Source organism: Scyliorhinus torazame, chromosome 5 (assembly GCF_047496885.1).
Source record: "Scyliorhinus torazame isolate Kashiwa2021f chromosome 5, sScyTor2.1, whole genome shotgun sequence".
NCBI lineage: Eukaryota > Metazoa > Chordata > Chondrichthyes > Carcharhiniformes > Scyliorhinidae > Scyliorhinus > Scyliorhinus torazame.
The window spans coordinates 68,956,922-68,973,975 of record NC_092711.1 but is presented as its reverse complement, the minus strand read 5'-3'; the positions used below and the strand labels follow the sequence as shown (position 1 = coordinate 68,973,975).

At 49.5% G+C, this 17,054-nt stretch overlaps 1 protein-coding gene across 5 annotated transcripts in view; it reads left to right on the top strand.

The window, feature by feature from the left end:
- The window catches only part of LOC140418280 (uncharacterized), a 57,287-nt gene extending 45,038 nt beyond the window's left edge, over positions 1-12,249 (top strand). Inside the window, exons 1-3 of one of the 5 annotated variants that reach the window (XM_072501743.1) lie at positions 4,703-4,729; positions 5,161-5,247; positions 9,430-12,249. In XM_072501743.1, coding sequence (XP_072357844.1) covers positions 9,546-10,508 — 963 coding nt within the window. In that variant the 5' untranslated portion in view covers positions 4,703-4,729; positions 5,161-5,247; positions 9,430-9,545 and the 3' untranslated portion in view covers positions 10,509-12,249. The other 4 variants (XM_072501744.1, XM_072501745.1, XM_072501741.1 and 1 more) reach the window with 4 other exon arrangements.
- Positions 12,250-17,054: the final 4,805 nt, after the last annotated feature.

Sequence of the window (17,054 nt, the reverse complement as noted above, 5' to 3'; positions counted from 1 at the left end):
TTTGTGTTAAACCCATTGTTGTAGATTTTTGTCTTTGCTACCTTAGTGTTTAACATCACCTGGCAGGAACTCAGAAAGGACGATCTGGGGGAGGTTTGTACAGCAGGAAGAGAATTTAAGTCTGGGCACAATCCAGGAGATGATGGTCATCTACAACTTGTTTCTAATGGAAAAACCTAACACAGTATTTATATGAGCAGCACAGTAGCACAGTGGTTAGCACTGTGGCTTCACAACTCCAGGGTCCCAGGTTCGATTCTGGCTTGGGTATCTGTGCGGAGTCTGCATGTTCTCCCTGTGTCTGTGTGGGTTTCGGCCGGTGCTCCGGTTTACTCCCACAAGTCCCGAAAGATGTGCTGTAAGGTAATTTGGACATTCTCAATTCTCCCTCTGTGTACCCAAACAACGCCCGAATATGGCGACTAGGGGCTTTCCACAGTAACTTTTTGCAGTGTTATTGTAAGCCTACCTGTGACAATAATAAAGATTATTATTATATTCAATCTAGTTTTTGGATTTTTCATTTTGTACAGTTTACACGGTCTCCGTGATAGCACTTAGCTCCTCGGGGGCCTCTGCATATCTCCTGCCTACCCTTAGGATCTCCCCCACTAACCTCTCCCTTTCCCTGCCCTCTCTCTTCTCCCTGTCAGCCCTGATGGAGATTAACTTTCCCCTGACCACCACCTTCAGCGCCTCCCATACTACCCCCACCTGCACCTCCCCATTGTCGTTGGCCTCCAAATACCTTTCAATGCACCCCCGCACCCCTCCTAATCCGCCAGTAATCCCACATCCAGACGCCACAGCGGGCGTTGGTCCCTCTCCTCTCCCAACTCCAGCTCCACCCAGTGTGGGGTGTGGTCTGAGATAGCTATGGCTGAGTACTCCGTTCCCTCCACTTTCGGGATCAGCGCCTTGCTCAAAACAAAAAAATCTATCTGGGAGTAGGCTCTGTGTACGTGGGAGAAAAAAGAAAATTCCCTGGACAGGGGCCTAGCAAATCTCCACGGGTCTACTCCCCCCATCTGGTCCATAAACCCCCTAAGCACCTTGGCCGCAGCCGGCCTCTTCCCCGTCCTAGATCTGGAGCGATCTAATGTTGGGTCCAACGCCGTGTTGAAATCCCCCCCCCCCATTATAGAACATCGAACATAGAACAATACAGCGCAGTACAGGCCCTTCGGCCCACGATGTTGCACCGAAACAAAAGCCATCTAACCTACACTATGCCATTATCATCCATATGTTTATCCAATAAACTTTTAAATGCCCTCAATGTTGGCGAGTTCACTACTGTAGCAGGTAGGGCATTCCATGGCCTCACTACTCTTTGCTTAAAGAACCTAACTCTGACCCCTGTCCTATATCTATTACCCCTCAGTTTAAAGCTATGTCCCCTCGTGCCAGCCATTTCCATCCGCGGAAGAAGGCTCTCACTGTCCACCCTATCTAACCCCCTGATCATTTTGTATGCCTCTATTAAGTCTCCTCTTAACCTTCTTCTCTCCAACGAAAACAACCTCAAGTCCATCAGCCTTTCCTCATAAGATTTTCCCTCCATACCAGGCAACATCCTGGTAAATCTCCTCTGCACCCGCTTCAAAGCCTCCACGTCCTTCCTATAATGCGGTGACCAGAACTGTACGCAATACTCCAAATGCGGCCGAACCAGAGTTCTGTACAGCTGCAACATGACCTCCCGACTCCGGAACTCAATCCCTCTACCAATAAAGGCCAACACTCCATAGGCCTTCTTCACAACCCTATCAACCTGGGTGGCAACTTTCAGGGATCTATGTACATGGACACCTAGATCCCTCTGCTCATCCACACTTTCAAGAACTTTACCATTAGCCAAATATTCCGCATTCCTGTTACTCCTTCCAAAGTGAATCACCTCACACTTCTCTACATTAAACTCCATTTGCCACCTCTCAGCCCAGCTCTGCAGCTTATCTATATCCCTCTGTAACCTGCTACATCCTTATCAAGCTTCCTGCCTCCCGATCCGGAATCCGCCCCAACATGCGCTTCATAAATCCAGCATCATCCCACTTCGGGGCGTATACGTTTACCAATACCACCCACGCCCCCTGCAACTTACCGCTCACCATCACGTATCGACCTCCATTGTCCACTACAATATTCTTGGCTTCAAACGACACCCGCCTCCCCACCAGTATTGCCACCCCTCTGTTCTTCGCATCCAGCCTCGAATGGAATACCTGTCCTACCCATCCCTTTCTTAACCTGACCTGGTCTGCCACCTTCAAATGTGTCTCCTGAAGCATGACTGTGTCTGCTTTCAGTCCCTTTAAGTGCGCGAACACTCGGGCCCTCTTAACCAGCCCATTCAGGCCCCTCACATTCCAAGTTATCAGCTGGATCCCCCCCCCCCCCCCCCCCCCCCCGCCGACTAGCCATCTTCTTTTCTAGGCCAGTCCCGTGCCCGCGCCTCCCGCACTCTCCAGTCTCCCAGCCGGGGGCCCCCGCCCCGACCACCTCTTCTGTTTCCAGTTCCCCATCGGCCAATGCAGCAGCAACCCTTTTTCCTCCCCCCTCCCCCGCTAGATCTGTATCTAGCTCTTTTGCTCCCCCCATAACACTCCCGTAAGTCAGCTGACTCCTGCTGACCCCGGCCTCCCCCGCTGTCCCATTGACCCCTCCCGTGTGGGAATCCCTCCTCCCCAGCAATCAGTGTGCGCTCCTCCACCCCCTTCCGTCCTTCACTAGCGCGGGAAAAAGCCAGCGCTTTCCTGAGCCGGCCCCGCCCCCTCTGGCGCCGCTCCTGTTGTGGCCTTATCTCAATTCCCCCATCCCCGTGCCTCCTCTCCCTCCAGCACCGGCGCCCACATTCTCTCACAGTCTCCCCATCAGATCTCTTCCCCCATCCCCATCCATCACCCAACTCGTGGAACATTCCTTGCGCATAGTTAAAACCCTGTATACAACTGACATCCCCCCCACAACCACAAACCCTCAGTTTGAGTCCAACTTTTCAGTTTGTATAAAGGTCCAAGCCTCCTCAGGCATTTCGAAGTAGTGGTGTCGATCCTGAAACGTGACCCACAATCGCGCTGGCTGCAGCATTCCGAACCTCACCTTCTTCCGATGGAGCACCGCCTTGGCCCGATTAAAACCAGCTCTCTTCTTTGCCACCTCTACACTCCAGTCCTGATAGATTCGGATCTCCATATTCTCCCACCTGCTGCTCCGCTCTTTCTTGGCCCATCTCAAGACACATTCTCTATCCACGAAATGGTGAAATCTCACCACTACTGCCCTTGGCGGCTCGTTGGCCTTGGGTCTCCTCGCCAGGACCCGATGAGCCCCTTCTAGCTCCAGGGGACTCGTAAAGGCCCCCGTACCCATCAGCGAGTTGAGCATCGTGCTCACATATGCCCCAGCATCAGCCACGTCCACTCCTTCAGGGAGACCCAGAATCCGAAGATTCTTCCTCCTTGACCTGTTCTCCAGGTCCTCAAATCTTTCCGCCCACCTCTTGTGCAGCGCCTCGTGTGCCTCCATCTTCACCGCCAGGCCCAAGATCTCATCCTCGTTCTCCGTGTTTTTTCCCGCACCTCCCTGATCGCCGCCTTCTGCGTCTCCGCTAACCCCTCTTTCGCCGTCAGCATTGGCGCCAGCACCTCTTTCTTCAGCTCCTCAAATCAGCGCTTGAGAAACTCCTGCTGCTCCTGCACCCATGCCGCTTGATCTCTGCCCGCCGCCATCTTGTTTTTTCTCCCTTGCATTTTTCGCTGCTCCAAAAACGCTTTTTTGACTGCTCCGCTCCTGGTCCAATCCATATACTATGGGGGTGAACCTTGCTATCACCTTTCCACACTGGAAGTCGTCGAAAAATTTCCGTTGGGGCTCCTCTGGAGAGCCCAAAAGTCTGTTTTAGCGGGAACCGCCGAATGTGCGGCTTAGCTCCGCATAGCCACAACCGGAAGTCAGCACTGCTTCTCACGGTTCCGAGAACCTGTGTTCAATCCGGCCGCGGGTCACACCCATGTCTGCATGGGTTTTACCCCCTACATCCCGGGCAGCACGGTAGCATTGTGGATAGCCCAATTGCTTCACAGCTCCAGGGTCCCAGGTTCGATTCTGGCTTGGGTCACTGTCTGTGCGGAGTCTGCACATCTTCCTCGTGTGTGCATGGGTTTCCTCCGGGTGCTCCGGTTTCCTCCCACAGTCCAAAGATGTGCAGGTTAGGTGGATTGGCCATGATAAAATTGCCCTTAGTGTCCAAAATTGCCCTTAGTGTTGGGTGGAGTTACTGGGTTATAGGGATAGGGTGGAGGTGTTGACCTTGGTTAGGGTGCTCTTTCCAAGAGCCGGTGCAGACTCGATGGGCCGAATGGCCACCTTCTGCACTGTAAATTCTATGATAATCCCAAGAAAATGTGTAGGGTAGGTGAATTGGACACTCTAAATTGCCCCTTAATTAGAAACATTCAAAAATATATCTAAGCGATCATCTATTCACAACAATGAGTCTGAAATTTTTGAAAAGCAATTCATCTCAGTTGGGTAAAAATTTATTTTCTCTGCAGTTTCACGGTTCAATGGCGCTGACATACCCAGCATTCACTTCGGGTGTGCAAGTACTCTATTCACTCCACAGGAGCGAACTGCCCAGGCGCAATGCTGGGCTGTATGTGGAGCATGCGCAGTGTCACTTTGCTCGGGGCCCTGTGCGTGCGGGAGACGGTTTTCTGAACGGGTGAGAGTCGGTGGGCCGGAGGGAGGAATGGAGCCGGGAGTGGGGTTGGAGAGGGAGCGGAGGCTTCATAAACACCCAGTGCAGGTCTCACAACCTCAATAAGAACCGGAGGCCCCGGGTTTGGAACGCCGAGGCTTTTCCCCATGAACAGGCCCAGGTAACTGGCCGCCACTAATCAGTCGGGAGTGAAGCGCATGCGCCGTATGTGACGCAATAGTGTGGGCGGGGCCTCGATCCCGGTGGCCAGGGGAGAGTCTCCTTTGGGACCTTTCTGTTCTCAAGAGCTGGATTCATGTGGACGCAGAGGCGACACTGGTTCAGGTGGCGATGGACATCCTGGTGCACCCTCAGCCACCAAGAGTAATTATGCAACATGTCGAGGATTTGAAAGAGAGAAACATGCTTCAATTTGATCCATTTTTTTTTCTAAGGCATCGAGGTGTCGCCCAATTCAAAGCAACATTTGACACTGAGCCACACAGGGAGATATCAGAGCAGGTGGACAAAGCTTGTACAAGGTAGGTTTTAAAATAGGCAAGTAAAGGAGTGAGCAGCGGAGGTTGAAGGAAGAATTTCCAGAGCTTGGCTATCAGGCAACTGAAAGAACAGCCACCATTCATAGAGTGATTAATATTGCAAATGCTCATGACCATAAGATGTAAGATGCAGAGCAGAAGTAGGCCATTCGGCCCATCGAGTCTGCCCTGCCATTCCATGAAATCGTGGCTGATCTGATCTCCTCAACTCCACTTTCCCGTCTTATCCCCATAACCTTGATTCCCTTCCTGATTAACAATTGTCTATCTCAGTCTGCGTCCAGAATTAGATGAGAGCAAACATCTCGGCGGCTGCATGGGATGACAGAGATAGGGAGACACAACCCTGGAGGAAAAGGTGCTTCTTTAACGGGAAATTTTATAGGTCAGTGAGCCAGGGGTGATGGGTGACCACGTCTTGGTGTGAATAAGCAAGAGTTTTGGATTCACTCAATATTACAGGGAGGTTGAATGTGGGAGGTCATCCGAGGGTGCGTTAGGTTAGTTGGGTCTAGAGGAAATAAAAGAATGGATTGGGCAACACAGCAGCACCAAGTGGCCAGCACTGTGGCTTCACAGCGCCAGGGTCCCAGGTTCGATTCCCCGCTGGGTCACTGTGTGTACGGAGTCTGCACATCCTCCCCGTGTTACTGGGTTATGGGGATAGGGTGTAGGTGTTGACCTTGGGTAGGGTGCTCTTTCTAAGAGCCGGTGCAGACTCGACGGGCCGAATGGCCTCCTTCTGCACTGTAAATTCTATGATAATCTATGCTAAATTGCCCTTAGTGTCCAAAAAGGTTAGGAGGGGTTATTGGGTTACGGGGATAGGGTAGAAGTGAGGGCTTAAGTGGGTCGGTGCAGACCCGATGGGCCGAATGGCCTCCTTCTGCACTCTATGTTCATGTCGGCCAGACCAGGTAAGGATGGCAGATTTTCTTTTCTATTCATTCACGGGATGTGGGTGTCGCTGGCTGGGCCAGCATTCACTGCCCAACACTAATTGCCCTTGAACTGAGTGCATCTCAGAGAGCATTTTAAGAGTCAGCCAGTTAACTGTGGATCTGGAATCACACGTAGGCCAGACCAGGTAAGGATAGAAGATTTCCTTCACTGAAGGACATGAGTGAACCAGATGGGTCTTTATAACAATCGACAATTGGCCGAGCAAGCCACTCATTTCTAGGGAAATTAGGGATGGGCAATAAATGTTGGCCCAGCCAGTGACTCCCACAAATGAATAAAATCAAATCCTGGAGACTCCAGTCAGTCAATCCGGGAGAGTTGGCATCCTGTCCAGGCTCGCAGTGCCATCATGGTCAGCAGTAGACTTTCAATTAATTAAAATTTTACCTTCAGCCTTGCTGAGATTCATGCCTGGATCTCTGGAAAATCATTAGGACAGTAAAAACAATTTTTGGGTCTCTGAAAAAAATAGTTGGCCCCTCGAGCCTGCTCCTTACATACAAACTAGGAGTCGGCGCCTCGAGATTGCTCGTTACATACATACTAGGAGTCGGCTGCTCGAGCCTGCTCCTTACACACAACCCAGGAGTCAGCCCCTCAAGCCTGCTCCTTACACACAAACTAGGAGTCGGCCCCTCGAGCCTGCTCCTTACACACAAACTAGGAGTCGGCCCTCGAGCCTGCTCCTTACACACAAACTAGGAGTCGGCCCCTCGAGATTGCTCGTTACATACAAACCAGGAGTCGGCCGCTCGAGCCTGCTCCTTACACACAAACCAGGAGTCGGCCCCTCGAGATTGCTCGTTACATACAAACCAGGAGTCGGCCCCTCGAGCCCACACACAAACTTGGAGCCGGCCCCTCACGTCTGCTCCTTACATACAAACTAGGAGTCGGCCCCTCGGGCCTGCTCCTTGCACACAAACTAGGAGTCGGCCGCTCGAGCCTGCTCCTTACACACAACTAGGAGCCGGCCCCTCGAGCCTGCTCCTTACACACAACCTAGGAGTCGGACCCTCGAGCCTGCTCCTTACACACAAACTAGGAGTCGGCCCCTTGAGCCTGCTCCTTACACACAAACTGGGAGTCGGCCCCTCGAGCCTGCTCCTTACACACAAATTAGGAGTCGGCTGCTCGAGCCTGCTCCTTACATACAAACCCGGAGTCGGCCCCTTGAGCCTGCTCCATCATTCAAAAATGTTAACCTCCCTCCACATTCCTGCCGACCCCGATACCTTTCACCCTCTTGCTTATCAAGAATCTATCCATCTCTGCCTTAAAAATATTCAAAGACCGAGCAGCACGGTGGTGCAGTGGTTAGCACTGCTGCCTCACGGCGCCGAGGTCCAAGGTTCGATCAAGGCTCTGGGTCTCTGTCTGTGTGGAGTTTGCACATTCTCCCCTTGTTTGAATGGGTTTCACCCCCACAACCCAAAGATGTGCAGGTTGGGTGGATTGGTCACGCCAAATTGCCCAATAATTGGAAAAAATGAATTGGGCACTTCAATTTATTTTTAAAAAAATGTTCAAGGACACTACTTCCACTGCATTTGAAGGACGGAAGTTCCAAAGTCATAGAATCCCTACAGTGCAGAAGGAGCCCATTCGGCCCATCAGGTCTGCACCAACCCTCTGAAAGAGCACTCCACCCAGGCCACCCCCCATCCCACCCACTCCATCCTCATAACCCCACCCAACGTGCACATCCTTGGAGACGAAGGGGCAATTTAGCATGGCCGATCCACCGAGCTTGCACATCTTTGAACTGTGTGAGGAAACTGGAGCACCCAGAGGAAACCCACACAGACATGGGGAGAACGTGCAAACTCCACACAGTCACCCAGGGTCGGTATTGAATCTGAGTCCCTGGTGCTGTGAGGCAGCAGTGCTAACCACTGTGCCAATCCCTGTCTTGCAACCCTCAAGAGAAAAAAAAATCCTTATCCCCATCTGAAATAGGTGACCCCTTATTTTGCAACAGTGACCCCCTTGTTCCAGATTCTACATCCTCTACTCTCCACATCCACCCTGTCAAGACCCCTCAGGATCTTATATTGTTCAATCCAGGCTTTACCCAAAACTTTAAATCTGTGTCCCGACTGCTTGTACGATCAGTGACTGGAAACAGAGTTTCTTAGTCCACCTGATGGAAACCTGGCATAATGTTGTGGACCTGAATCAAATCTCCCCTCAACCTCCTTTATTGGAACCATTCTGGTGAATCTCCTCTGCACCTTCTCAAGAACCTTCACATTCTTCCTGAAGATGAACACGCTTGAACATTGTCGAAAACAGCTTCTTCCCCGCCGTTACCAGACTCCTAAACGACCCTCTTATGAACTGACCTGATTAACGCTACACCCCCGTGTGCTTCACCCGATGCCGGTGTCGATGTAGTTACATTGTATACCTTGAGTTGCCTGTTATGTATTTTGTTTTCTTTTCCTGTACTTAATGATCTGTAGAGCTGCTCGCAGAAAAATACTTTTCACCTTGGTACACGTTACAATAAACAAATCCAATCCAATGAAGAGTGGTGACCAGAGCTTTATAAAGATTCATAATATATAATTAGAACCATAAAATTCCTACAGTGCAGAAGGGGGCCATTCGGCCCATCGACCCTGCACCTATCCTCTGAAAGGGCACCCTGCCTAGGCCCACACCCCTGCACTGTCCCTGTAACCCCATAGCCCCACCTTATCTGCACATCCCTGGACACTAAGGGACAATTTATCAAGGCCAATCCACCTACCTTCTCTTCTTTGGACTGTTGGAGGAAACCTGAGCACTGGGTGGAAACCCACGCAGACACAGGGAGAAAGTGCAAACTCCACACAGACAGTCACCAAGGCCGGAATCGAACCCGCGTCCCTGGTGCTGTGAGGCAGCAGTGCTAATCACTGTGCCACCAGAAGCTTAGTTTTGGTATCAATATTACTGATTATGAAACTCAAGATCGAATTTGCTTTGCCAACTACTCTCTTAATATGTCTTGTAGATATACAAAATCCCTCTTCACCTCTTTCTCGCTCCTCCCAAAGAGGCCAGTTGTGTTTTTACAACAATCCAGCAGTTTTCATGGTCACTTTTTCCCAGCGCCGGCCCCACAAATGACCAGATTCATTCAGCTCAATTTTACAACCTGCCTTTGTGTTTCTGTGGGTTCTCTCTCACTCCCTATTTATTGTTTTCAATCAGTTTCACAGGGTGTTCGAAGGGGAGGCTTCAAAGTCCGGAAACTCAAACCAAGCATCACATCAGGATCTGACAGAGTCCTCAATTTATCATATCCTGAATATCATCGTACTTTGAACATGGAAGGAAAAAGCATCATCCACAGTGGGGAGAAACCGTACACGTGTTGTGTGTGTGGACGAGGATTTGCTCGATCATCAGGCCTCACAAGCCACAAATGCAGTCACACTGACAAGAAACCGTGGAAATGTGCAGACTGTGGGAAAGGATTCACTTCCCCATCCAAGTTGGAAACTCATCGACGCAGTCACAGTGGGGAGAGACCATTCGCCTGCTCCAAGTGTGGGAAGGGATTCACTGAGTCATCCGCCCTGCGGAAACACCAACGTATTCACACTGGGGAGAGGCCATTCACCTGCTCCAAGTGTGGGAAGGGATTTACTTTTTCAGCCAACCTGCGGAGACACCAGCGAGTTCACACTGGGAAGAGGTCATTCAGCTGCTCTATGTGTGGGAAGGGATTCAGTGATTCATCCACCCTGCAGAAACATCAACGTATTCACGCTGGAGAGAGACCATTCACGTGCTCTCAGTGTGGGAAGGGATTCAGTCACTCATCCGCCCTGCAGACACACCAGCGAGTTCACACTGATGAGAGACCGTTCCAATGTTCAGACTGCGGGAAGTTCTATAAAGGTTCTGGGGAATTGATGCGCCATCAACATGTTCACACTGACGAGAGACCGTTTAGGTGCTCTCACTGCGGGACTGGGTTCAGGCGATCAACTCAGCTCACTGAACATCAGCGAATTCACACTGGGGAGAGACCATTCACCTGCTCCAAGTGTGGGAAGGGATTCACTCAGTCATCTGCCCTGCTGAGTCACCAGCGAATTCACACTGGGGAGAGGCCATTCACCTGCTCCAAGTGTGGGAAGGGATTCACTCAGTCATCTGCCCTGCTGAGTCACCAGCGAATTCATACTGGGGAGAGGCCATTCACCTGCTCTCAGTGTGGGAAGGGATTCACTCAGTCATCCAACCTGCTGAGACACCAACGTGGCCATAAGGAACCACAGTGATTGGATTTTGCTGTTCCTCACATTCAGGACTGAACCATGTTCATTTGGGTCTCTTTCTGCTGATAACAAACTCCAGCCCATTTACAGGGGCTAAAAGTCAAATAAAGTTGATTTGTGTTAAATACCTCTCTGACAAAAGTTAGATCCTTTTGAAGTACTCTCGCTCTTCCCTGTCTCTTCCATCCTCACCTCCAACAAGAAGTGTGAGGCGCTTGTGGAGCATCTTTGTGACTGAGATTGAGTAAATCCGATCAGCTGCCTCTGCTGCTTCCCTCCCTCCCACGAGCCCACCGGACCAAACTGTCTCTAAATTTAATCCTTTCCCGAGCCCTGAACCCACATCTTTCTCTAGTTTCTCTCCCCTCATGCCCTCTCAGAGCTCATCTTGTCCATGCGACCCAGCTCCCGCTCCATCGACCTTATTCCCACTGAGCTACTGATCAGCCAACTACCCTGTGTCCATGGATATTGTCAACATTTCTCTCTCTTCTGGTACTGTCCCTCTGTCTTTCAAATCTGTCATCATCAACCCCTCCTCAATAAAACAAACCCTTGGCCTGCCATACTTATAAATTACTGCCCCATCTTCAACTTCCCTCTCCTCTCCAAACACTTTGAACATGTTGTCACCTCCCAAATCCTTGCCCATCTTTCCCAGAACTCCCATGTTTGAATCCCTTCAATCAGGTCTCTGCCCTGTCACAGTGAAATACAAGAGACAAACAGAATCTTACCCGGAGAGAAAGACAGACAATCCGGGAGCTTGGATCCAACACCGATATGTTCAGAAGACTAGAAGCAAGGGTAGCAGCACAGTCATTATCGAGAGACAACAATACCTGCTGGAGACAGACAGACAGACAACTAAACAACACAAATCGCAACACCAAGCTACCTAGACCAATATACCCGAGACAGGAAGGAGAATTGGAGACGGACTGGAAGAACTCAGACTTCAGACACATTAACCAAAAACAGATGGAATATCTGAGGGGACAACAGGGAGAACCAAGGAGGTTCCACCTGTTGCCTAAAATACACAAACATATAATGTTTATTATTGTCACAAGTAGGCTTGCATTAACACTGCAATGAAGTTACTGTGAAAAGCCCCTAGTTACCACACTCCGGTGCCTGTTCGGGTACACAGAGGGAGAATTCAGAATGTCCAATTCACCTAACAAGCACGTCTTTTGGGACTTGTGGGAGGAAACCGGAGCAGCCGGAGGTAACCCATGCAGACACTGAGAGAACGTGCAGACTCCGCACAGACAGTGACCCAAGTGGGAATTGAACTCGGAACCCTGACACTGTGAAGCAACTGTGCGACCCATTGTGCTACCGTCAGGAAAATGCCACCAGACACACCCAGCGGATCAGATTGAGAGAGAAAATCCTACAGAATCATAGAATTTACAGTGCATAAGGAGGCCATTCGACCCATCGAGTTTGCACCGGCCTTCGGAACCGGCCCCCTACCTAAGCCCATGCCTCCACCCTATCCCCGTAACCCCGCCTAACCTTTGGACACGAAGGGGCAATTTAGTGTGGCCAATCCACCGAACCTGCACATCTTTGGACTGTGGGAGAAAACTGCAACACCCGGAGGGGACCCACACAGACACGGGGAGAATGTGCAAACTCCACAGTCACCCAAGGCCAGAATAACTGAAACATCAACACACTGCTCCTGGGAGTTGATGGTATAGTGGTTCAATAAATATAATTAATGAATTAAAAATGTGTGTAATTTAGAATTAAAACTGAAAATGCCAGATTAACTCAACAAGTCTGCAGCATCATAGAATCCCTCCAGTGCAGAAGGAGGCCATTCGGCCCATTGAGTTTGCACCAACCCAACAAAAGAACACCCCACCCAGGCACACTTTCCCTTCTCTCTCCCCGTAACCCCACTTCACCTTTGGAACTAAAGGGCTATTTCTAGCGTGGTCACACTTGGGAGAGACCATTCACCTACCTTGTGTGTGGGAAGGGATTCACTCAGTCTACCCACCTCACTTCACACCAACGTGTTCACTCTGACACAAGACCTTTTAAATGTTCCGCCTGTGAGAAGAGCTTCAAAGGCAAAATGGATCTGCTGATTCACCAGCAGTCACACTGGAGAGAGGCCGTTCAACTGCTCTGTGTGTGGGAAGGGATTCACTCAGCACTTAAGCAAGGAGTCAGGAGGGCTAGAAGGGGTCACGAAAAGTCATTGGAAAATAGGGTTAAGGAAAATCCCAAGGCTTTTTCCACGTACATAAACAGCAGGGTAGCCAGGGAAAGGGTTGGCCCACTGAAGGATTGGCAAGGGAGTCTATGTGTGGAGCCAGAGGAAATGGGCGAGGTACTAAATGAATACTTTGCATCAGTATTCACCAAAGAGAAGGAATTGGTGGATGTTGAGTCTGGAAGGGTGAGTAGATAGCCTGGGTCACATTGAGATCCAAAAAGATGATGTGTCGGGTGTCTTGAAAAATATTACGGTAGATAAGTCCCCAGGGCCTGATGGGATCTACACCAGAATACTGAAGGAGGCTAGAGAGGAAATTGCTGAGGCCTTGACAGAGATCTTTGGATCCTCACTGTCTTCAGGTGATATCCCGGAGGTCTGGAGAATAGCCAATGATGTTCCTCTGTTTAAGAAGGGTAGCAAGGATAATCCAGGGAACGACAGGCCGGTGAGCCTTACGTCAGTGGTAGGGAAATTACTGGAGAGAATTCTTCGAGGCAGGATCTACTCCCATTTGGAAGCAAATGGACGTATTAGTGAGAGGCAGCATGGTTTTGTGAAGGGGATGTCGTGTCTCACTAACTTGTTGAGTTTTTCGAAGAGGTCACAAAGATGACCTACCCTGCAGGTAGGGCAGTGGATGTTGTCTATATGGACTTCAGTAAGGCCTTTGACAAGGTCCCTCGTGGTAGACTCGTACAGAAGGTGAAGTCACACGGGATCAGGGGTGAGCTGGCAAGGTGGATACAGAACTGGCTAGGTCATAGAAGGCAGAGAGTAGCAATGGAAGGATGCTTTTCTAATTTGAGGGGTGTGACTAGTGGTGTTCCGCAGGGATCAATGCTGGGACCTTTGCTGTTTGTAGTATATATAAATGATTTGGAGGAAAATGTAACTGGTCTGATTAGTAAGTTTGCAGACGACACAAAGGTTGGTGGAATTGCGGATAGCGATGAGGACTGTCAGAGGCTACAGCAGGATTTAGATTGTTTGGAGACTTGGGCGGAGAGATGGCAGATGGAGTTTAATCCAGACAAATATGAGGCAATGTATTTTGGAAGGTCTAATGCAGGTAGGGAATATACAGTGAATGGTAGAACCCTCAAGAGTATTGAAAGTCAGCGAGATCTAGGTGTACAAGTCCACAGGTCACTGAAAGGGGCAACACAGGTGGAGAAGGTAGTCAAGAAGGCCGGGGCATTGAGTATAAGAATTAGCAAGTCATGTTGCAGCTGTATAGAACCTTAGTTAGGTCACACTTGGAGTATAGTGTTCAATTCTGGTCGCCACACTACCAGAAGGATGTGGAGGCTTTAGAGAGGGTGCAGAAGAGATTTACCAGAATGTTGCCTGGTATGGAGGGCATTAGCTATGAGGAGCGGTTGAATAAACTCGGTTTGTTCTCACTGGAATGACGGGGGTTGAGGGGCGACCTGATAGAGATCTACAAAATTATGAGGGGCATAGACAGAGTGGATAGTCAGAGGCTTTTCCCCAGGGTAGAGGGGTCAATTTCTAAGGGGCATAGGTTTAAGGTGCAAGGGGTAAGGATTAGAGTTGATGTTCGAGGCAAGTTTTTTACACAGAGGGTAGTGGGTGCCTTGAACTCACTGCCGGAGGAGGTGGTGGAAGCATGGACGATAGTAACATTGAAGGGGCATCTTGACAAATACATGAATAGGATGGGAATAGAGGGATACCGACCCAGGAAGTGTAGAAGATTGTAGTTTAAAAAGTGCAGAGGGAAAGGTACAAACATCACCAGATATTGACTATTTTCATGTACTGGAATGTACCTGGATGTCAGATTATTTTTTAAAGTATTTTTTTCATGAGATGTGGCCATTCCTAATTGCCTGAAGACCATTTCAGAGTCCAGCACCTCACTGAGGGTTCGGCCAGACCAGGTAAGGACACCAGAATCATTACTGAACCAGATGGTAACTCAGACCAGCTTCCATTAACTGAATTTAAATTCCTCCAGTGACTATGATGGGGTTTGAACCCATGTCCCCAGAGCATTGTCCTGGCCGACTAGCCCAGTGACTTTACCCCAGCCCATCATCTCCCCCTGATAGATTGATCTGTTCTATTGAACTATACCCAGGCTGAGTTATTCCAATTCCCGTTTGATGGTGTGACTTTTCTCTTTTATTCCAAGTGGGACATTCAGGAACACAGGTCCAGGTATTTCCAATCAGCTCGGAGATAACTCCCTCATTTCCCATTCCCAAGAATTTTATTTTGAAAGATAACAGGTGGGATTTTCCGGTCGCACTCCTCCACCTTACCAAACTCCCCAAGCCCATACCGGAAAGTCCCGCCCAAGGTAAAGGACCTTTAAAGGGGCGGCCCGGTAGCACAGTGGTTAGCACTGTTGCTTCACAGTACCAGGGTCCAAGTTCGATTCCCGGCTTGCGTCATTGTCTGTGCGGAGTCTGCATGTTCTCACCGTGTCTGTATGGGTTTCCTCCGGGTGCTCCGGTTTCCTCCCACAAGTCCCGAAAAACGTGCTGTTCGGTAATTTGGACATTCTGAATTCTCCCTCTGTGTACCCGGACAGGCGCTGGAATGTGGCGACTAGGGGATTTTCACAGTAACTTCATTGCTGTGTTAATGTAAGCCTACTTGTGACTAAAGATTATTATTTTCAAAATGTTCCAGCAAATTTTCATCCCGCCCGCGATGATTCCCGCAGCCGGAAATATGACCCCAACAAATGGGATGAAGCCAAATCTTTAAAAGGCAAAGTCGTTATTTCAAATCATTGCCGTGCTGTCAGGGGAAAGGGTTAACTTCTCTGCTTGTTTACAAAAGGGAAGAGGAAACAGTCACAAAGCTTTCCACAGCTTGTGAGCTCCGAAACATGACTTCAAGGCTGAAGTTTATATTCAGAGATTGAAACATTTTAGTGCCTTTTCCATTTGTACCAGTAAATTGTGATTCGCACTGAAAGGTTTACTTTCACTCAGTAATTAGAACATTTCACTTTCTCAGCACAAATGCTTTAGGTCAAATCCCAATTGTTTTCTTCCCTTGTAGCTGGTGTGTGGAGAAGATCATGTTCACTGTAGATCTGTCAGCACAGAAACCGCACTGTGCTTCTGGATAAACTCAGTCTGCAAGTAGATGAATCTTTTAAACATCACCCAAGTGAAGGTCTTCCCCTGACTCGAAGGAGTGAGATGTCCCTGTAGTTGATGCTGTCTCCTCTGTCACTGCAGTTTTTATTGCATCTCGTGGACCAGTCTCACAGCCCAAAAGGGGAGGGCAGGAAGGTGTGACAGTCGATGGGACTTTCCGTGTGTGGGCAGTTCAGCTGGAATTCCATCCTTGCTGGGCACCTTGCTGTTTGGTCAGCAATCAATGGCCTTTTCCAGCTCAAATGACGAGAGTTCCTTGTCCAACTCAACCATGATAGGAAGCTGTAGGAGAGTCAAACAGAGACTGGGAGATGCCCTTCTCACAGGGATACAGCTCACTGTTGTGTTCAACCCAGCTCCTCCTCACTCTCTCACCATGACTGACACTGAGCATGCTCAGAGCACACACCCACACTGCACCTGCGCACTGGCCTCGTACACTCACTGATCGGGAACTTTCTGCAGCGCGGGGGATTCTGGGTAACACAGCCGCCATAGAGCAATTAGTAAACAGGAAGATTCTATTTCCCAGTTAGCAAAACAGAAGATCCACAGTTAGGCAAGATGCTGGGCATGAAGCACAATGAGAGTTTTGGATACTTTATTTAATACAGAAGCACATTATTCTGATATCACTTAGACATGGGCAGCAAGCAGACTGATCTACAGTATGTACAGTATTTACAACACCTGGGACACGTTAAATCAAAGAATTTAGAATTTACATTGCAGAAGGAGGCCACTCGGCCCATCGACTCATCTCATCAAACCAGTGATAGATTTAGTTTACTGTTCATAATTGTGACTGGATCACTCACGATTCATACAAAATGCAACTCTCCAGGTTTTTTGACCCACTCCCTCCAGACTTGTTTTCACTCCAAGGGTCTTGACATCTGCCTTAATCTTTATCCAGCCATGTATGTTCAGCTCACACTGCCCAACAACCAGCCTCTCCTGCACTGGGGCACAGGGTTTCCATCACCAAAAATCTGTCCTGGTCCACGCACATCGACACTACCACCAAGAAAGCACAACAGCGCCTATACTTCTTCAGGAAACTAAGGAAATTTGGCATGTCCACACTGACTCTTACCAACTTTTACAGATGCACCATAGAAAGCATCCTATCTGGCTGCATCACAGCCTGGTATGGCAACTGCTCGG